At 36.8% G+C, this 23321-nt stretch overlaps 1 protein-coding gene across 1 annotated transcript in view; it reads left to right on the top strand.

Moving 5' to 3' along the window:
* Positions 1-12580, top strand: part of LOC116889632 (histone demethylase UTY-like) — a 22414-nt gene extending 9834 nt beyond the window's left edge. Inside the window, exons 2-7 of the mRNA XM_032890545.1 lie at positions 4309-4373; positions 4446-4520; positions 4926-5074; positions 6585-6699; positions 11322-11509; positions 12342-12580. Of these exons, the coding sequence (XP_032746436.1) occupies positions 4309-4373; positions 4446-4520; positions 4926-5074; positions 6585-6699; positions 11322-11509; positions 12342-12487 (738 nt within the window). The 3' untranslated portion in view covers positions 12488-12580. The remainder of the gene's footprint in view (positions 1-4308; positions 4374-4445; positions 4521-4925; positions 5075-6584; positions 6700-11321; positions 11510-12341) is intronic.
* Positions 12581-23321: the final 10741 nt, after the last annotated feature.

The raw sequence follows: 23321 nt of genomic DNA on the forward strand, positions 1-23321 counted from the left end.
ATGGTATCTTCTGTGTCTGAGATTTTCTCTTCTAACTCTTGTATGCTGTTGGTGTTACTTGTGTGTGTAGTTTCTGTTCTCTTTCCTGGATGTTCCATCCCCAGGGTTTCCTCCATTTATGTTTTCTTTTTTCTATTTCTGTTTTTACAACTTGAGCAGTTGTATTCATTTACTTTGCCTGTTTGATTGTATTTTCTTGATTTGTTTAAGGGATTCATTTATTTCATCTTTAAGGGCTTCTATCTATTTGTGTTTTCTTTATATATTTGTATTCTCCTTAAAGGCCTGTGTCATCTTCATGAGATGGCATTTAATGTCAGAATCTTATTTTTTATGTGTGTTAAGATATTCTGCGCTTGCTGTAGTAGGAGAGCTGAATTCTGATGGTGCCATATTTTATTGGCTTCTGTTTATTATGTTCTTGTGCTTGTCTTTTGCCATCTTGTTGTACCTGAGTTGACTGGTGTCGTGACCTTTGTAGGAGCAAGTCTCTCAGGAGGCAGGTATGTGTCTCAGGTTTAAGCAGGCGTCCTGGGAAGCAGACAGAATTGTTACAGGGTTAGAGCTGGCTTCTTGTGCTAACTACAGGTATAGGTTCATATGGGAAGGAAGGTGGAGTTCTAATAGTGGGAGGCAGAATCCACGGCTGCTAATTTTGCTAGCTTCACTGAGGGAACAGGATTGGGGTGGGGATGGGGTGTATCACCTGTGTGTTTGGTTACAACTAGCCTGTCAAAGCAAGCAGAGCTTTGGAGTGGGTGGTGGTTTGCTAATTCAAGACTGCCGCAGATGTAGGTGGGGTCCAGAAGCTTCTATAGAACTTTTTGATAACTACTCCTTAAGTGGTATCAGATTTAATTGATTCTCATGAATTGTTTCAACTCACTGATATTTTATGTTTTATGAGATTCTAGATAATAGTTATCTTATAATGTCTAATATTTTCTGATATCTTTAGATACAACAGGTCTTATAAATTTGGAAAGAAAGTATATAGTCATTTTCACTTGTTTAAAGTTAAGACCAAGGATATTTATTTGCCCAGAGAGAAAGGGAAGGGGATAATAGACTAAAATACAGGTGTGATAGAGGGAGGGCAAGGGGAAATGAGAAAAGGGATAAAGGTCTGCCTCTGGGGAAAGAGGAGACAAACATAGCCATAGGCAAATGGCAGTGTATAAAACTAAAAAGGGAAACCCTATGTTAGGATGAGGTATTTAATTTTAACAGAACATATTAATTAGGCGAGTCAAAGGGAGCTTTTGATTGCTGGACTTCAATACTTTGGTAGCTAAACCTTAGTTATCAGCCTCAGGAGTAGGAAGTGGCTGGATAAGATCTTGATAGCTAGTTTAATGAATGAGATCTAATGGTTTTTAGTTAGGTACAGGGAATAGGGAAGGAGGGCTGTGCCTGCCAGAGGTATTTTTGCCATACTCAGTCCACATAGAATTCCTTTATTTATTTGGGAAATATTAGTACTATATACAAGTATATATACTTTTCTCTCATAATGTTTGTTCTTCCTAAGCGTGTAACTCAGGCATTTAATATCCCTTGAGCTCAGTATGAGAATTTAATGCATCCAGTTCTGTGTTTGATTTTTTTTTTTTTCAATGTTCATGGTTGAGCAATTGCCATCAGTTTCAGAAACCAGGGCTAGAAGTGAAGTTATTTTGACAGAGATCTTACTTAGCATGGTCTGCATTCTATGCTTCGAACTGTGTGTAAAGAGTTTATTAATTTTTTCTGACAAAAGTATACATCCAATTTCAGTATTGTTATATTATTATATTTTAATATTATTTTATATTATCTTGAAGCTTACACTGTTAATACAATTATGGTGTAATTGTTTCTGTATACTAAACCTACAGAATCATTTGTTTTCATATAAGTTAAAATAAACATAACATTTTAGTAATGCTGCTTCTTGAGATTTAAAGTATTTGTCAGTACTTTATTTATGTGTATTTAAATGCTCACATACATCTGCACATGTAAGCAGCATGCATGCCTACGCATTTGCATACCATCTATGCTTTGACCAGAGGACAGTTTACAGGAATTGATTCCTTCTACAAATAAGCCTGGGGAACTGAGGTGGGATTGTCAAGCTTAGCAAAAAGTTTCTTTTTCTGCTGAACTACTATAACAACTCAGTCTTTTGTTAACAGTTTTCATTTGTTATGTAAATTACCATTTGAATCTATCTGTAGTTTCCATTTCCTACTCATACTGTTAGGACTAGCCCAATCCAGGTTAATAAGGTCTGACAGTCTTCAACACACAAACCGTGTGTACACCAATCACAGTTAAGCAATAATAGTTTATTGAACACACCATAATACTAGACGTCGAGAATCATAAGAAGGAAAAGCCAAATTGTGGTACATCTGTCCTCAGGCAGGGATTTTACATAAAATAACAGGTTCAAACGTTCGAAGGCAAACAGTGAAGTGGTAACCTTTAAGCTGATTGATACTGAATATGATAAAAAGAGTGGTAGACAGGTAACAGACAGAGGACTTTTAGGGTACTCAGTAAATTGAGATAACAATACAAGTGATTCAGGTTTTTTGCTTATTAATAAAATTCTTTAAGTGTCAGCTATAGATAATTGTTTCTGAGATGTAGATTCTGAGAACTTGAACTTAATTTTACCTTATGAGCAAAATAGTGCTGAATACAAAATGGCTAAAGTTATGTTAAAAGGAGCAGGCCTCAACACAGCTATTTCTGTGAGTATACATTTTATTTTTCTTCAACAGTGTATAATGTGATTGGTAGGTTTTGTAAGGAGTTATTGTGTTATTTGTAGTTATGGTTGCCTGGTTTAACATTTGTGATACTTCATTTACTAGAGTCTGATTTCTCATGTCTTTCTGCTACTTGTTATCTATTCTTTGCAGTTTAATTACCTAAGGGCTTATAAAACTATGTTTCCTTAAGCATTTTCTCTAGCTGTTATTAAGTATTTTTAAACATATTGCCTATTTGTGAAGCATCTTTTATGAAATGTATACAGAAATTCTGTTTGTGTTTTAATTAGGATATTTACTGTTTATTTACCAGTTCTTGATGTTCAAACCTTTTTTATTTCCTGTTTTCTTCCTTCTTGAGTAACTTCTTTGGGGTATGAAAGCTTTTGAAGCACAAAAGTACTGATTTATATATTTTTACTATGGGGGAGGGAGAGAAAGAGTAGCTGTAGACACATGTATGTGCAGTCTGAATACAATTGTGAGAATAGTTGTCTCCTTCTTCCATATAGGTCCAAGTGATTGAATTTAGGTGGTCAGGCTTAGACTCCCACATTGGTTAAGCTATCTTGCCAGCCTATTGGGATTTGGAGGATTTATTCGTTGTTTGTTCTTTTTTTGTTGTTTTGCTTTGTTTGTTTTAAAGGCCAGGGTCTCATTATCCTTGGTTTGCTGGCCTACACCAAACTATCCTTGAACTTAAAGAAATCACTTTGCCTGTGCCTTTTAATATGCTAGGACTAAAAACATGCACTAGCATCTCCTTTTTAAATCTTTTATGTCATTTGTTATATCATAGCCCAGAATAGGTAATTCTTTTTATCAGTATTCATAACAAAATAGATATAGAATACATGCTCGTATAGATATACTGTGTTTTCTTTTAAGAATTTTATAAGTTGTAATTCTTACATTTTTGTTATTCCTTTTATATTGTCTTATGTATGATATACTTTTGTTCTGTATGTACATTTCTATAATATGATATTATTCACATCAAAGAAATGATATATATTACATGAAGTATTTAGTTTCTATACTTTAGAATAAATAAATAAATAAATAAATAAATAAAGTCTAGAACTTTATTTTTTCTTTGGAATTTATTGTGTCAAAAAGTTAAAGCTTGAAAAGGTGCCTATAATCTTAACTTTGTTAGTGAGATTCATATACAGAATAACAACAAACAATAATAATAAATAGAAGTTCTTAACTTTGCTTTCTGTATACAGCTAAAGGTAGGTGATTGTAAACATCTTTTCTGCTTTACTGACATTTATAATAAATACTGATACATAGCCTCATTTTAAATTTTTCTAAATTTGCCTGCTTTTTGGGGGAGAGGTATTTTTGAGAAGTATCAGAATCACCTATCAGAACCCACAGGGAAATGTGCTTGTACTTTTTAATGTGAAAATTGGCTACTAGATTTTTTTTTCATTACTTTAATTTTCCCATAACAATTTGCTAGTTTTTTCATAATTTTTTTCTTTTCCAGTAGGAACTTGTAATACTGTAGTAACTGAATGTTTTCTTTAATGAATAGGAAGAAAATGAGAGAAAAACACAAGTTAAAGACTATTCAGATAATGAATCAACATGTTCAGATATGTAAGTAACTGATGGTATTCATGTAGTTTTCTTTTCTCAAAGTCATGCCTTCACCTTTTTTTTTTCTCCTAGTTCCAGAAGGAGACAGAAAGTACCTTTTAAAACCATAAAATGTGGTATTAACATTGACCTGTCTGATAACAAAAAGTAAGTCTAGTACTATTCGTATGAATGGAAACAAAGGGGGTTTCTGTATTGCAATTGTGTATTTTCCTGTTCCTTTCCATGTCCAGTACTTTGATTTAAAACTGTATCATTTTTTAATTATTTTTACAGGTTATTAGTATAGTTTTTTCTTCTTACTAAAAAAGACCTAAGAGTTAAGGTGTCAACATTTAAAAATAGAAAGTAACTTTTTTATTTTTTTTTGGTAGGTTATACATTTTATTCTTTCACTGACCTTTAATGTTGGATATTTTTGTCTTTAGAAAACTCATTACTACTACTACTGTTTATGTATTGACTTTTCCCTAGTAACTATAAGATTTTTTTAAGAACAAGGTAATTTTCATTACACAGAAGTTTTCACTGTAAACCTGTTATTTATTGCAGGTGGAAGTTGCAGTTACATGAGCTGACTAAGCTTCCTGCTTTTGTACGTGTTGTATCAGCAGGGAATCTTCTCAGTCATGTTGGCTATACCATACTGGGAATGAATTCAGTTCAACTTTGTATGAAAGTTCCAGGGAGTAGGATACCAGGTGATTGAAATGACCAAACATCTTGTTTAGTTGAAAGAAGTTAATGACATTTGTAAGAGACAGAGCTAATTTCTTACCATTTATCCATAATTTTTAAAAACAGATATTTTAGGTTCTTTGTTATCTTTGAAATTTGTGTAATGACTCTAATAATAAAGGATAGAGTACTTTTTTTTCCAAAGTGTTTTAAATTCTTTTTTTCCTATGCCAAGTACAATGTATTATTTTTCAGACTTTTTTTATTGGCTTTTTTTTTTTTAATAATGTGAGTATTTTTCCCAGATAAATATCTATGAAAGTGTAAAGTGATCTTGCATTCCAGAAGAGGGTATCAGGAACTGTGGAGAGAGAATTACAGGAAAATGAAACCTGGATTCTCTGGAAGAGCAACCAGTGCCTTTAACTCCGGAGCAGTCTCTCAATTCAATGTCATATTGGATCTTTCAAAATGTTTTTTGGCATGGAGTAATGTTGCCAAATACAGATATGAATTTATAAGCATGTTCACTGATGGTAAACGAGCTATTTTTTACTTTATTTTTCTATTTCAGTTTCATTATGTTGTACTTATTTTTTATTGTTCAAAGTTAAATGTAGTTCATTTGGTACGGACTGTGGTTGCACACATTGACTTTCAAATATAAAAAAACTTTCTCTACTACAGAATACAGTTTAGAAGGTAGTCTAATTAAAGTTATATACTGACAAAGTGTGAAAAATGGGTCTTTTGTACTTGAGAGGGAATGAATTATATGAAAGGGATTCATAGCCCTGTATGTTTGGAAACTCATTAATGGGAGTTGGTCTTAAATTTCTGCTTCTGCTTCCAAAGTGCTGGGATGACAGGCATGTACACTCTCACTCTTGATTGACTATGTTTTACAAATATATTTGTTCATTGATTTCTTCGTGTGAGTATGTTCAAAGATCAAACACTATCAACTTCTCTTTCTACATATTTTACTTTAACAATTATTTTCAAGTTTGTATGACTGCAGTTCTATTTGAGATAGTTTTATATCTTTTTAATATTTTAGTGGCCCTTTTAGGAAATACTTTTAAAGTCACAAGGTTTCTGTAGCAAAGTGGAGTCACATGACTACCTGATGGTAATAGATTTGGAATCCCATCTGTACATTGAATATTAAGAGTAATATATCCTCTCCATTGATAAGTCAGTGATTTGCTTCTTGGGTAGATAGATAAAATCATACATGTGGCATGTGGGCATGCAAGCGTGTGCACAAGTGTGTGCACGAGCGTGTACGCCCCTCCCACCCCAAACCCCGCCACACACACACACACACACACACACACACACACACACACACACACACACACACACACACCATGAAACTCAGGTTATTAAGCACTTTTACAAGTTTGAAGATCTGACTTTAGAAGCCTAAAACTCATGTAAAAAGCTGACAAGCATTATGGCAGCTGCCTGTAATCCCAGCACTAAAATTACAGTCTGTTTATGACTTTAACTATTCCCTTTTCTTTTCAGGTCACCAAGAAAATAACAACTTCTGTTCTGTTAACATAAATATTGGTCCAGGTGATTGTGAATGGTTTGTTGTACCTGAAGATTATTGGGGTGTTCTGAATGACTTCTGTGAAAAGTAGGTTTCAGAAGTAAAGTTCTGTTAAGATAGGTCCAAACTGCTGCAAGATAAAGTTAAAAAAACAAAACAAAAACAAACCTAGAGCTGAGTTTCTTAGTGAAAATATCAATTTTTACTCCTGTATTTTCCATTATGAGTTTGTATAACTTCTATGGAACCAACAACTTTTCACCCCATATAGGGTATTAATGACAGACTAAAGAAATGATTCTATAGAAGTCAAGCTTGATAAGTATGGTGATAAGTATAAGTACAGGCTACACAGCAGGAAGGGGAAAACAATCCATGAAAAGGCAAAAAGAAAACTCAGCTCAGCTTGATTTTATGTAACCAGTGCAGGATCAAGACTTCTATAGTCTGGTCCAGATCATTTTATTTTACCTTAGCACAATTTAGGAAAAAAGTATTCAGATAAAAATTAACTTATTCCCAAGTACACAACAATTTAGGGCATGTTTACCTTGAGATTGTTTGCAGAGTACCTTTGGCTTCTTTTACAAGTGCTGTTTACTCAGAGATAGTGCTGGAGATTTTATATCTAGGGAGCTTGACATAAAACCTGTGGTAGGGGATTGTCTTGGCTCCAAGATTTTATAGAAGTCATATAATCTTAGTGTGTTCTAAAGCTCAGGTGACATCACTTATAAGAATGCATTTATGGTGTAAAAGATTAAAGGTAAAGAAGAATCTGAAATAGGAAAAAAACATAAATTGAAGAAATATGGGTAGAATCATCAGACAGGTTTTAAAAGTACATCATTCCTGGCATTCAGCAAAGAGCAGCTACACTCCTCACTCCATTGAAGAGATAAGCTATTTTCCTGGCTTCTCCAGTGTTTCTCTGTGTAAACAGGCACTTTTTTGCCTTGTACAAGTAAGTCAGAGTGTGCTGGGGTTACTTATTTACTGGATTACTTATAGTCATATGGATGAGGGGTAACTTGTAGGAGGGTGATTAAAAATAAAATAAATAAAATAAAATAAAACCTTTTCTTTGAAGGCAGTTATCAAATGTGTTTAGAATGGAGCTTCTACCTCCCTTCCCTCTCAGCATTGGGACTCTAACTGACTTAGAACTCTGCAGGCTATATGCATGTAACCATAGTGCCTGTTTCTATGGTGCAGCAATATTTAGAAAGTCTTGTTGCCTTGGTGTCCCTCATCCCCTCTGGCTCTTAAAATATTTATACCTGCTCTTGGGCAGGGTTCTTCCTTAGAGGAGAGATTTGACAGAGACATCGTATTTAGTACTGAGTTTCAAGGTCTCTTATTCTATTGCTCATGTATGGTTCTTTACATTTGTTTTCATCTACTTCAGGTGGAAGCTTCTGTGACGATATCTAAGTGAGATAATGATCTATGAGAATCACAGAATGTTGTTTAGTCATTTTATTGCTGTGTTGCTTAGACAAGAGTAATATTTGGATTTCCCTGAGTCTATGGGTTCTCTAGTGTCAGGATCTTGGCTATTGAACATTACTGGGAGTAAGTTTCATCCCATCTTATTGCATTTCAACTAAACAGGCTCTTAATTTCAACCTGATAGTGCTTGGTTGAAAATTTTTGTATTATTTTCACTTTTTTTTTTTTTTTTAGTACCACATCATATCTTGCTAGCAGGTCACAATTGTATAGGTTGAGTAGTTTAGCTCCATTGGTATATTATCTTTCTCTTCTGGTAGCAAGTAGAGTAAATTTTCTCTACCCATTCCTCTGTTGACAGACATCTAGCTTGTTTCCAATTTCTGGCTGTTATGAACAGGTGTCCTTGTAGACTACTTAAGTATGGTTTAGCTGGATCTTTCAGTAAGTGGTTTCCATTTTTTCTGAAGAACCACCAAATTTTTCAAAGTGGCTGCAAGTTTGTGCTCCCACCATCAGTACATGAGTGTTTCCCTTATTCCATATTCTTGCCTACATGAGCTGTTACTTCTTTTATAGATCTTGACCATTCTAACTGGTGAGATGGTGAAATTTCAAAGTAATTTTGTTTCACATTTCCCTGATGACTGAGAATGTTGAATATTTAAGGCAGATTACAGGAAGGCAAATAATTATCTGGAGAGACAGAGATGAAAGGGAGAACCTGAACTCTTGGCCTGAACCTAGAGTTTGAATTTCATTGAATAGAGGTGAATAGGGATGAGAGGCACCTGTTACTTGTTACTAGACTGAAAGTGAGAATGGAGACATATGTAATGGAGAATACTAAGGATAGTATAATGTACTTTGAGTCCTGGTATAGTCCTAGGGCTTCTTGGGTAGAAAATATTTTTTGGTATCAATGACTGACTGAAAGGAATGGGGTTGCACTATATATAGTTCAAAGGGATAAAGGGAAGGAAAAGCTGGATGTGCTCTGAGGTTCTTGGGGTCCATGGGTAATGGAGGTACTGTGGGATGAGAGGACATTGCAAACAGGTTGTTATAGGGCTTGGTGTCAGAGTGGAGAAATCGTAATTGAGAACAAGAAGGAAAATGCAAATGCTTTCTTGAGTCCAAGTTCAGAGTGGCCTAGTGGATTCCAGATAGAGTGTTTCTCAAATTTTATATTGCAATGGAAAACATAATAGTATTTTCAGCTGGCCAATGGTGATGCACATCTTTAATATACTATAACTCATATACAGATGCAGGCAGATCTCTGGGGGTTTGAGGTCTACAGAGTGAGTTACAGGATCGCCACACAGAGAAACCTTGTTTCAAAAAACTAAAGCAAAGAGGAGATAGAACTTGTTGAGATCATATGCAGAGGTTACTCACCATCACCGATTCAGGGATGGGGCCACCCAACCATCTCAAAAATTTAACCTAGAATTGCTCCTTTCAAAAGGAAATACAGGGACAAAGTGTGGAGCAGAGACTGAAGGAAAGGTCTCCCAGGGACTGCCCCACCTGAGGATCTATCCCAAAGCAGCCACCAAACGCAGTCACTATTGTTGATGCCAAGAAGTGCTTGCTGACTGGAGTCAGCTATGGGTGTCTCCTGAGAGGCTGTGCCAGAGCCCTCCTGACACAGATGAGGAGGGTTCCAGCTAACTATTGGATTGAACCCCAGTGGTGGAGATAGAGAAAAGACTGAAGGAGCTGAAGGGGTTTGCAACCCCAGAGGAAGAACAACAATACCAACCGACCAGAGCCCACCATTGCTCCCAGGAAGTAAGCCACAGACTAATGAGTACACATGAAGGGACAAATGGCTCCATCTGCGTATGTAGCAGAGGATGGCATTATCTGGTATCAATAGGAGGAGAGGCCCTTGGTCTTGTGTCTCAATGACCCAGTGTAGGGGCATGCCAGGGCACAGAGATGGAGAGTGAATGCGTGGGTGATTGAACACCCTCATAGAAGCAGGAGCAGGGGGAATGGGATAGGGAATTTGCAGAGGAGAAACTAGGAAAGGATTTGAAATGTAAATAAACAAAATAACCAATAAAAAAGAAAACTAAAAAGAATAATATTTTCAAATTATCTTTGTAACTTAGTAGTGACCCCAGTAGTTGTGTAGGTATATTGCTATTTATGTATATTGGATAGTTTACTCCAATTTCATTTAAGTCAATGAATCCCCTAAACCCCATAGAAATACACATTCTATATATGGTCTTTTATTTTCTAATAATAATTTATAATAGATATAGGGGAAGTATCTAATTTACAAGGTTTCTCTGTGTAGGTTCTGGTTCTTATATCTTCCGTTGTGATTCTTGTTCTCATAGTTGCATTTGTGATTCTACTCAAGAATTTATATATTACTAATTGATGTAAGTCACAGATCAATATATAAGTGTAATTTGAAGCTAACTTTTAGTTGAATAGGATTTTTTATGCATTTTTTCTCCCCCCTGATTTTATTATGCTTTTTTCTGAAAAACAGACAACTCCATGAAAACACTAAAATGAAAATCAGAACAGACAAAAGACCAAGGTAGTCAAGGGGGGAAAAAAAAAAAAAGCCAAAACAAAGAAAACAAAGCAGAACCCACCAAAATACCATTGGATTTGTTTTGTGTTTTTGAATAGTACTCATTTCTACTTGCCCTCTCAGCCCTGAGATCCAGTCTGGCATGGATCTTTTCAGGCCCTATGCCTGTTGCTATAGTATCTTTATGTTCATACAACTTTCAGGCCTGTTATGTATGGAAGATACTGTTTCTTTGATTCTTTCATCCCCTTTGCTCTTACAATCTTTGTAACTCCACTTTCTGAACATCTCCCTGAATCTTGAGGGGAGAGCTTTGATGATGATATTCACATTTTAAACATTTCTTGTGAGTCTGTTAGTGTTGAATATGATGTTTGAAACTTTACTTAAGTCAGTAATCATTTGTAGTTTGGATGAAATATTGTACTTTTTCAGTTCTGATGTCTTCACTTTGAAAAAGAAATGCAGCTTTTCCATTGTTTCACAGTTCAATATTTTAGTGAAGTAAATATAGCATTTTTAACTTACTGGCTCTTTTGACCTTCAATCAGACCTTCAGCACCAGAAGAATCTGAACTAAATGTATGCTTTAACTCTTTAAATTTGCGATTTATATTTTGTTTGTTTGTTTGTTTGTTTGTTTGTTTTTACTCTGGGTTCTTAAATACTTATTTGTATTCTTCCTTCCTCCTAGAAATAATTTGAATTTCCTGATGAGTTCTTGGTGGCCGAACCTTGAAGATCTTTATGAAGCAAATGTTCCTGTTTATAGGTTTATTCAAAGACCTGGAGATTTGGTCTGGATAAATGCAGGCACTGTTCACTGGGTTCAGGCTATTGGGTGGTGTAACAACATCACCTGGAATGTTGGTCCACTCACAGGTATTTAAAGTAGCACACCAATGTAGATTTTTTTATATTACAGAAGATTTTTCCTTAGAGATTGTGTTTTTTAATTTTTTTTCTGTGTGCACTAGTACATATGCCCATTTGGTGTATAAAGTTCTGTGCTTTGGTTTCAGTAGGTTCTGTGAAGACTACTAAAATATTTTGTTTTAGTTATCCAGAATTTAAAGATGTTTAAATTTTTAAAGATTTAGTTAATGCTTATGAGTTTTGCTTGCATATATGTCTGACATTATTTTATGTATTTAAGAGTTTTGCTTGCATATATTTTTAGTGTGTTTTTTGTACCTACAGATATTAGAAGAGGGTTTTGGATTTCCTGGGATTGGAGATCCAGAAAGTTGGGAGCTGCCATGTGGGTGCTGGGAATTGAAGCTTTGATCCTTCTGCAAGAAAAACAAAAGATCTTAACCACTAAACTGTCTCCCCTATTCTTTAGAATTCTTACTTCATGTTTCCAGGAAGCCTTTAGTATGTTTAAAATCAGTAAATAATTCTTCAGCACCAGAAGAATATGTTTTATATGTTTCATATGTTTTATATTGCTAGACCTCAGTTCACCGTCTACAATATTGTGGACTAAAAGTAATCATAATTTGAAATGATGAAACAACAAAATGTAAAAATATCATAGCATAAGGTCTTTAGAATAGGGATTGCTCATTACAAGTCAGTAATCTGTTATAGTTAAACATAATCTATTAGTGCATTTAGACTTTTCAGAATTGGTGGACTTAAAACTGATATAATAGGATTCTCATACATTTTGTTCAATTTTGTTACTTTATAACAACTATTGTCTTCCTAGCCTTCCAGTATAAATTAGCAGTTGAACGATATGAATGGAACAAATTGCAAAGTATCAAGTCAGTAGTACCCATGGTTCATCTTTCATGGAATATGGCACGAAATATCAAAGTCTCAGATCCAAAGCTTTTTGAAATGATTAAGTAAGTACTTAATTTTTCCCCCAATTACATTTTTTAAACTTATTTTGGGACAATGTGTACATGCCATATTACATGTAGAACTCAGCGGAAAACTTGCACTGGTTTGATTCTTTAATTCTACCATGTGTATAATATTGATTAAACTCAGATTGTCAGCCTTGACGCACTGAAAATGTCAACATCCTTAAGTATATTTCTTTCTCTCCTCTTCTCCCCACTCTTTTCTTCTTTTGGTCCTTTTTTAAAATTTTTTTAATGTTTTTAAGATTTATTATATAGGTGTTCTGCCTGCATGTATGGCTTCAGGCCATAAGAGGGCACCAGATCTTATTGTAGATGGTTGTAAGGACCATGTGAACTCAAGACCTCTGGAAGAACAGCCAGTGCTTTTAACATTTGAGCCATCTCTCCAGCACTTTCTTTTTTATTCTTGATGTTTTCTTCACTGAAGAACTCTACTGATATTAAGTAAACATAGTAATAAATAGGCTTGTCAAAATTATATGAGTATACAAATAATAAAATACTTATTAAAGATAAATATGACCTTAGTGTGATACAGCCATCAATATTATATTAATTCTCAACATTTGCTAAGACAGTGATGACTTATTATACTACAAAATGATTAATATATTCTTATTAAATATACTTTTTTTTATTTTCCATATATTTATTGGCCACTCAGTTTCAGAGTCATTCTATTTGCTCATTTATTGATTAGATTGCTTGCTTTGATGGTATTTGACTTTTTTTTTCCTCCATATTTATTAACTTGGTTATTTCTTATTTACATTTCAATTCTTATTCTCTTTCCCGGTTTCCTGGACAACATCCCCAAACCCTATCCCCTCTTCCTCCCCTTCTATATTGTTTTCCCTCCCATCCTGCCCCCGTACGCTCTCCCCAAACAATCACATTCACTGGGGAAGTTCTAGTCTTAGCAGGACCCAGGCTTCCCCTTCCTGGTGCTCTTACTAGGATATTCATTGCTACCTATGAGGTTTGGAGCCCAGGGTCAGTCCATCATATAGTCTTTGGGTGGTAGGCTTAGTCCTGGAAACTCTGGTTGGTTGGCATTTATTGTTCATATGGGTCTCGGAAGCCCCTTAAGCTCTTCAGTTCTTTCTCTGATTCCTTCAGCAGGGGTCCTATTCTCAGTTCAGTGGTTTTGCTGCTGGCATTGCCTCTGTATTTGCTGTATTCTGGCTGTGTCTCTCAGGAGATCTACATCTGGCTCCTGTCAGTCTGCACTTCTTTGCTTCATCCATCTTGTCTAATTGGATGGCTGTATATGCATGGAGCCACATGTGGGCAGGCTCTGAATGGTGTTCCTTCTGCCTCTGTTCTAAACTTTGCCTCCCTATCTCCTCCCAAAGGGTATTCTTGTTTCCCCTTTTAAGAAGGGTGAAGCATTCCATTTGCTTCCGTCTTTAGTTTCATTTGTGTTATGGCATCTAGGGTAATTCAAGCATTTGGGGCTAATATCCACTTATCAATGAGTGCATACCATGTGTCTTTCTGTGATTGGGTTAGCTCACTCAGGATGATATTTTCCAGTTCCAACCATTTGCCTACAAATTTCATAAAGTCGTTGTTTTTGATAGCTGAGTAATATTCCATTGTGTAGATGTACCACATTTTCTGTATCCATTCCTCTGTTGAAGGGCATCTGGGTTCTTTCCAGCTTCTGGCTATTATAAATAAGGCTGCGATGAACATAGTGGAGCACGTGTCTTTTTTATATGTTGGGGCATCTTTTGGGTATATACCCAAGAAATTATAAGCTGGATCCTCAGGCAGTTCAATGTCAATTTTCTGAGAACCTCCAGACTGATTTCAGAATGGTTGTACCAGTCTGCAATCCCACCAACAATGGAGGAGTTTTCCTTTTTCTCGATATCCTCACCAGCATCTGTTGTCACCTGAGTTTTTGATCTTAGCCATTCTCACTGGTGTGAGGTGAAATCTCAGGGTTGTTTTGATTTGCATTTCCCTTATGACTAAAGATGTTGAACATTTCTTTAGGTGTTTCTCAGCCATTCGGCATTCCTCAGCTGTGAATTCTTTGTTTACCTCTGAACCCCATTTTTTAATATGGTAATTTGTCTCCCTTTGGTCTAACTACTTGAGATCTTTGTATATTTTGGATATAAGCCCTCTATCTGTTGTAGGATTGGTAAAGAGCTTTTCCCAATCTGTTGCTTGCCTTTTTGTTCTAACCACAGTGTCCTTTGCCCTTAAAACTTTGCAGTTTTGTGAGATCCATTTCTCGATTCTTGATCTTAGAGCATAAGCCATTGGTGTTTTGTTCAGGAAATTTTTTCCAGTGCCCATGTGTTCCAGATGCTTCCCTAGTTTTTCTTCTATTAGTTTGAGTGTGTCTGGTTTGATGTGGAGGTCCTTGATCCACTTGGACTTAAGCTTTGTACAGGGTGATAAGCATGGATCGATCTGCATTCTTCTACATGTTGACCTCCAGTTGAACCAGCACCATTTGCTGAAAATGCTATCTTTTTTCCATTGGATGGTTTTGGCTCCTTTGTCAAAAATCAAGTGACCATAGGTGTGTGGGTTCATTTCTGGGTCTTCAATTCTGTTCCATTGGTCTATCTGTCTGTCTCTGTACCAATACCATGCAGTTTTTTATCACTATTGCTCTGTAATACTGCTTGAGTTCAGGGATAGTGATTCCCCCTAAGTCCTTTTTATTGTTGAGGATAGTTTAAGCTATCCTGGGTTTTTAATTATTCAGATGAATTTGCAAATTGTTCTCCTAACTCTTTAAGAAGAATTGGATTGGTATTTTGATGGGATTGCATTGAATCTGTAGATCCTTTTGGTAAATGGCCATTTTTTTACTATATTAATCCTGCCAATCCATGAGCATGGGAGATCTTTTCCATCTTCTGAGGTCTTCTTCAATTTCTTTCTTCAGTGTCTTGAAGTTCTTATTGGTCTACTTGCTTGGTTAAAGTCTTGCGAGTTTTATATTATTTGGGTCTATTATGAAGATTGTCCTTTCCCTAATTTCTTTCTCGATGTTGTTTCTCTTTTGTGTAGAGGGAAGGCTACTGATTTATTTGAGTTAATTTTATACTAGCCACTGCTGAAGTTGTTATCAGCTTTAGTAGTTCTCTGGTGGAACTTTTGGGATCATAAATATACTATCATATCATCTGCAAATAGTGATATTTGACTTCTTCTTTTCGATCTGTATCCTTGACCTCCTTTTGTTGTCTGATTGCTCTGGCTAGAACTTCAAAAACTATATTGAATAAGTAGGGAGAGAGTGGGCAGCCTTGTCTAGTCCCTGATTTTAGTGGGATTGCTTCAAGTTTCTCTCCATTTAGTTTAATGTTAGCCACTGGTGTGCTGTATGTGGCTTTTACTATGTCCAGGTATGGGCCTTGAATTCCTATTCTTTCAGGACTTTTATCATGAAGGGGGAGTTGAATTTTGTCAAATGCTTTCTCAGCATCTAATGAAATGATCATGTGGTTTTGTTCTTTCAGTTTGTTTATATAATGGATCACGTTGATGGTTTTCCGTATATTAAACCATCCCTGCATGCCTGGGATGAAGCCTACTTGATCATGGTGGATGATTGTTTTGATGTGCTCTTGGATTCAGTTTGCCAGAATTTTGTTGAGTATTTTTGCGTCGATGTTCATAAGGGAAATTGGTCTGAAGTTCTCTTTCTTTGTTGGGTCTTTGTGTGGTTTAGGTATAAGAGTAATTGTGGCTTCATAGAAGGAGTTCGGCAGTGCTCCATCTGTTTCAATTTTGTGGAATAGTTTGGATAATATTGGTATGAGGTCTTCTATGAAGGTCTGATAGAATTCTGCACTAAACCCGTCTGGACCTGGGCTCTTTTTGGTTGGGAGACCTTTAATGACTGCTTCTATTTCCTTAGGAGTTATGGGGTTGTTTAACTGGTTTATCTGTTCCTGATTTAACTTCGGTACCTGGTATCTGTCTAGGAAATTGTCCATTTCCTGCAGATTTTCAAGTTTTGTTGAATATAGGCTTTTATAGTAAGATCTGGTGATTTTTTGAATTTCCTCTGTATCTGTAGTTATGTCTCCCTTTTCATTTCTGATTTTGTTAATTTGGACACACTCTCTGTGTCCTCTCGTTAGTCTGGCTAAGGGTTTATCTATCTTGTTGATTTTCTCAAAGAACCAACTTTTGGTTCTGTTGATTCTTTCTATGGTTCTTTTTGTTTCTACTTGGTTGATTTCAGCTCTGAGTTTGATTATTTCCTGCCTTCTACTCCTCCTGGGTGTATTTGCTTCTTTTTGTTCTAGAGCTTTTAGGTGTGCTGTCAAGCTGCTGACATATGCTCTTTCCTGTTTCTTTCTGCAGGCACTCAAAGCTATGAGTTTCCTCTTAGCACAGCTTTCATTGTGTCCCATAAGTTTGGGTATGTTGTACCTTCATTTTCATTAAATTCTAAAAGTTTTAATTTCTTTCTTTATTTCTTCCTTGACCAAGTTATCATTGAGTAGAGCATTGTTCAATTTCCACGTATATGTGGGCATTCTTCCCTTATTGTTATTGAAGACCAGCTTTAGGCCATGGTGGTCCGATATGCATGGGATTATTTCTATCTTTCTGTACCTGTTGGGGCCGTTTTTTGACCAATTATATGGTCAATTTTGGAGAAAGTACCATGAGGAGCTGAGAAAGGTATATCCTTTTGTTTTAGGATAGAATGTTCTATAAATATCTATTAAGTCCGTTTGGCTCATGACTTCTCTTGGTCTGTCTATGTCTCTGTTTAATTTCTGTTTCCATGATCTGTCCATTGATGAGAGTGCGGTGTTGAAGTCTCCTACTATTATTGTGTGAGGTGCAATGTGTGTTTTGAGCTTTAGTAAGGTTTCTTTTACATATGTATATGCCCTTGTATTTGGGGCATAGATATTTAGGATTGAGAGTTCATCTTGGTGGATTTTCCTTTGATGAATATAAAGTATCCATCCTTATCTTTTTTGATGACTTTTAGTTGAAAATTGATTTTATTTGATATTAGAATGGCTACTCAGCTTGCTTCTTCGACCATTTGCTTGGAAAGTTGTTTTCCAGCCTTTCACTCTGAGTAGTGTCTGTCTTTGTCTCTGAGGTGTGTTTCCTGTAGGCAGCAGAATGCAGGGGTCCTCGTTGTGTATCAGTTTGTTAATCTATGTCTTTTTGTTGGGAGTTGAGGCCATGATGTTGAGAGATATTAAGGAATAGTGATTGTTGCTTCCTGTTATATTCATGTTGGATGTGAGGTTGTATTTTGTGCTTTTCTTCTCTTTGTTTGTTGCCAAGACGATTAGTTTCTTTCCTCTTCTTGGGTATAGCTTGCCTCCTTATGTTGGGCTTTACCATTTTATTATCCTTTGTAGTGCTGGTTCTAGAAAGATATTGTGTAAATTTGGTTTTTGTCATGGAATATCTTGGTTTCTCCATCTATGTTAATTTGTTTGTACAGTAACCTGGGCTGGCATTTGTGTTTCTCTTAGGGTCTGTATGATATCATCCAGGATCTTCTGGCTTCATAGTTTCTGGCGAAAAGTCTGGTGTGATTCTGATAGGTCTGCCTTTATATGTTACTTGACCTTTTTCCCTTACTGCTTTTAATATTCTTTCTTTATTTTGTCGTTTGGTGTTTTACTATTATGTGACAGGAGGTTTTCTTTTCTGGTCCAATCTATTTGGAGTTCTGTAGGCTTCTTGTATGCCTATGGGTATCTCTTTTTTAGGTTAGGGAAGTTTTCTTCTATGATTTTGTTGAAGATATTTACTGGTCCTTTGAGCTGGGAGTCTTCACTCTCTTCTATACCTATTATCCTTAGGTTTGATCTTCTCATTGAGTCTTGGATTTCCTGTATGTTTTGGACCAGTAGCTTTTTCTGCTTTACATTATCTTTGACAGTTGAGTTAATGATTTCTATGGAATCTTCTGATTTTGAGATTCTCTATTTTATCTCTTGTATTCTGTTGGTAAAACTTGTATCTACGGCTCCTTGTCTCTTCCTTTGGTTTTCTATATCCAGGGTTGTTTCCATTTGTTCTTTCTTTATTGCTTCTATTTCCATTTTAATTCCTTCAGCTGTTTTGATTGTGTTTTCCTGGAATTCTTTCCAGGGATTTTTTTGTGATTCCTCTCTATAGGCTTCTTGTGTGTTTATGTTTTCATCCGTTTCTCTAAGGGAGTTCTTTATGTCTTTCTTTGAGTCCTCCAGCATCATGATCAAATATGATTTTAAACTAGATCTTGCTTTTCTGGTGTGTTTGGATATTCCATGTTTTGTTTTGGTGGGAGGTGGGCTCCGATGATGCCATGTAGTCTTGGTTTCTGTTTGCTTGTGTTCTGTGCTTGCCTCCTCACCTCAGGTTATCTCTAGTGTTACTTTGCTATTTCTGACGGTGGCTAGACTGTCCTATAAGCCTGTGTCAGGAGTGCTTGGACCTGTGTTCTCTGTTTTCTTTCAGCCAGTTATGGGGACAGAGTGTTCTGCTTTAAGTGTATTCTTTCCTGTCTACAGGTCTTCAGCTGTTCCTGGGCCTGTATTCTCAGTCCACCAGGCACCTGGAGCAGAAAGTTGGTCTTACCTCTGCTACAGGGCTCAAGTTATTTCTGTGGGTTGTGTTGGGCTCTTCTGTGAGGGCAGCAACTTGGGAAGGACTGCCCTGCCTTTTCAGGCCTCCGTATACAGAGGTTCAGATGGCCTCAGGTGTTTTCATCTGGAATCAAGAAATGTGGGCAGAGTGTAGTCTCTTCTGGCTTTCCCAGGCACGTGTCTGCCTCTCTGAAGGTTTAGCTCTCCCTCCCAGATTTGGGTGCAGGGAACTGTTTATCTGGTCCCTTCAGATCCTTCGGTTCTGGTTAGTTTTAAAAAGGGAAATTAAATTTTGTTATCAATTAAAACATCTTACAACTGTTGAATTCAGTTATAAAAATTGACTTCTGAGCGAATAATTTTGCCTCTTGGGCCAGGGATGTTTGTATTTTATAAGTTGGTATGTTGGGGTCTTGTCTTGAATGCTAAATGTTTAATACCTGACCAGGTGTGACAGTCTTGTCCTTCTTTCACCAATATAAAAGCGGGCGAATTTCCGTGGGTATAAAGCACTTTTGGTAAATATAATTAAAATAAGTTAATTCTGCACTCCAGTACCACAAACTCACACTCTCTTGCACAGATGAACCTCAAAACCAGTTATAGGTAACCAGACACAAAAAACCATATGTTGGGACTGCCTGTTCACTCCCTGGGAATTGGCTGACAGCCGGGAAGATCTGCAGTCCAATTTGATTTTTAAATGATTTATGCCAGCTTCTGTGTCCCTGTGCACTCACAGGGTCATCTTGAGACAGTGTTCTGGTGATTTGTGTATCAAAGGCAGACTATGTTTCATTACCTCCTTTGGATTTGGAAAAAATGTTGCAGAATATTCTTTTATTTGTTGAAATCTTCTTATTCCTATTCCACTTCAGTGTTGCATTACGGCATATACATTAAAACTTCTGAAGAAAATTTCCCATTAAATATAGATAATACAGTCAGCAAGATAGTGCTTTGTCCTCCATTATCTTCTCAGTATTTCTCAGGACCCTACTTATAGAAGAATGGCTTCTCTTCATATGACACTTAATATTTTTGAGCCATGATGCATGCAGACTTTTTATTGCATAAATTACCCACACATTATGTTCACACACACCACTTACCACACATTTCATTTTCTTTCACACACACATTTATTTAAACAATGTGTATTTGTTTGAACAAATAATGACAGAAGCAGTTTCATGGAACCATGAAGTTATTCACTGTGGTGCCCATGTCAGTGGGCATGAACACTGTTCTCAGCTCATCAACATGGAGAAAGTCTGGAGAAAGCCAAATTTGAGTCATGGTGCTTTCTTTGGAATCTTTTGAAGGTAAACAATACCAACAATAGGATGCTAATTACTAAACTTTTCCATAGTTATTTCTATAGTGGCTATATACTAGTTTTTTTATGAAGAATTTCTAGTAATTTATTGCCTCTCAGTTTTTGGTTCTACTCATTTTTCTGGGATATGGCTTGATCAAAGGTTGTTTTAACAGGTTTTAATCATTGTTCAAGAATGATAATACTTTTTGAGGATCTCACCAACCTCCAGATTTCATCTTTGAAAACTTTCTCAGATGTGTATTTTTAGTTCTTTTGTATAATTTTTACATTAATCCTTTAAGCTTTACGTGTTGTTGGTCAAGCTTCCCTTACTATAAAAAATGTTTTCTTGTTTGGTTGTTTGTAGCTGTACAGTCAAAGGAGATTTTGTTTCCACCTGCTTCTATATGTCCAAATGTTTGCCTTAAAAAACCTTTATAAACTAAACCATAAAAGTCTCTTTCCACATATTTTTTTTGTCTTTGTCTTCACACATTTATGTTTATAAGGATAAAAGTGTCGAGATGAGGTCTTTCGATTAAGTTCATTCTGTTTTACTTTTGTAATAAGTTCTGAAGTTCAACTTCTGACCTTTTTAAAACTGGTCTAGAACTGTATGGATTCATCAGCTAGTTTTGTGGTCCGAACCCTTTGATACATGTTTCATTTTAATCTTTCTTGGTTTTGAAAGTTGGCTTTAAATAGGCATTTCTCCAATTATAACTCAAAAGATCCTGTACTTCCAAGGGGCTGTTTTCCATTTTCCTGTGACAAAAATATATCTGAAGCAATACTGACATTCAGAAATAAAACAGAATGAACAATCACTAAAACAGAGAAGCTGTGATTCTATTTATAAAGAATTAAGGCTGTTTGTTTATGAACTTCATCATATAAAGCTAACCTGAAACCTCGGTGACGACCAACAAAGGATTGATGTGAAATTACAGGGCAAAAATCTGGTATTGTTTTCAGAAGAAATGTGAGATTTTGAGAAGGACAGGAGGATCAGGCAGTGATTGATGGGAAAACGTGGAAGATTTGCTGAAGAAGACGAAGAACAACATGAAGGAAAGTAGGAGTGACTGGCTGAAGGATGTTCAGCATGTGGACTGGTCAAGAAGGTTTTGATTTGTGTGTGAGTGAAGAATCAACAGATGGACAAAATTTAAAACTAACAGAACAACCAGATGAGGACCGAACAGTGCTTCGCAAATACAGAGTCAAACTCAAACATGACTTGAACTGGAAAGACACTCTGCCCATTTCTGACTCCAGACAAAACACTGAGGCCACAGGAAAAGGCAGGCCAGTGGACAAGCCAGACAGACTTTGATCTGAAACAGCAAACCTGAGTGGTGGAACAGCTGGCATCAGGCTGAAACACCAGAAAAATTTAAAAGTCATGATGCTGAACTCAGAAAGACATAGGCGGATGGCAAATACAGAGTGAAGCCTATGAGAGGAATCCTGCGTCTGAAAAATCAGGCTGATCAAACCAGTTAATAGGAGTAAAATGAGTAAGCGGCGAAAGGACACAGGCTGACCTGAACATGAAACCGAGAGGCGAGAACCTGAGCATCTGTGCGAGATGAAGAGGGCAGTGGCGGGAAGACGTACCGAGAGTCTGGGACTGGTGAGGACAGGTGGAAGAGGTGAGACTCAAGGACCAGGATGGTGTGAAAAGAAGGCTGGAGAAGCCTGCGGACAGGATGGAGAACTGGGATGTGTGAGATGACATGGGAGGCGAAACCCCACTTGAAAAGAAGAAACGGCTGGGAAGTCAGGAAAGTGGACATGGACAAGGTGACATATCAGTCGTAAAACAGACTCCTGAAGACGATCGTAATCAGGTGAGCAGGAGAGCCAGACTGGGAAGGACTGCAGGAGAGTCAGGATGGAAGTCAAAGGACAATTTCCTGGACAAATCAAGAATGAAACGATCTAACAAAAAGGCAGATCAGGCAGTTTGGTGGACAGAGCTGGTGTGAGCAGTGGGACTGGGTTCTGGGCTGACAGATCGGAAAGACGATATGACTCAGATGAAGAGAACCAGGAAGGACACCCTTCATAATAGTCTAGGCAATAAAAAGTGACGATAACGAGATGACCAGAACTTCATGAAAGAAAGTGAAAGGAACCTCGAAATGAAGATACTCATGCACATGTGGGATATCGCAAAGGCCATTTACAAAATTGAACAGAACAATTCTGAAACCCAGGATAAAACTCCCAGCAATAAAAGAGACTTCGGGGGGCTCATATCTGAACTCAAGCAGTACGAGCAATAAAACTGCGTGTGTGAGCACAGAGGTTGAGACTCAGGCAATGGACAGGAGTGAAGATGCAGCGCACCTGGGCACTGGTTGCAAGGTGCCAAAGGCTCATCAGAATGGGCTTCTGAGTCAGCATGTGAAGAATGCAAATCTTTTTTTGGTTCTTTTTCGGGGCTGAGCCGAGCAGACAGCTGAGCTAAATCTGACTGCAAGCAGGGTGATCAGAAGAAGGAAGAGTGAACACATGGGCACACTAAGGCTTGAAAACGAAAAACAATGACCTAACTCTGGATCGGCAATGGAGCAATGAGATGCTCATAAAACAAGAAGCTTCATGAACAACTGTTGTTGAACAGCGACAACCAATAGATTGGGAAGCAGCAGATAGAGGCTTATATCAGAAGCTGAAGAACTCAATGGGTCTGCGGGAAGACCTATTAAAAAAATGGGATGCAGAGAATAAACAGAGGTGCAGCAGTCTTGGTGAGCACCTGAAATGTTCGTATCTTCAGTCATGCAAGTGATTTCACCTCCAGTCAGAATGGAATAAAACTCAGGCAGCTGAATACTATCAGAATGAGCAAGAACAGGAAGTTTCTGAAGAACAAGCAGCCTTGACTAATGGCA

Source organism: Rattus rattus, chromosome Y (assembly GCF_011064425.1).
Source record: "Rattus rattus isolate New Zealand chromosome Y, Rrattus_CSIRO_v1, whole genome shotgun sequence".
Lineage (NCBI taxonomy): Eukaryota > Metazoa > Chordata > Mammalia > Rodentia > Muridae > Rattus > Rattus rattus.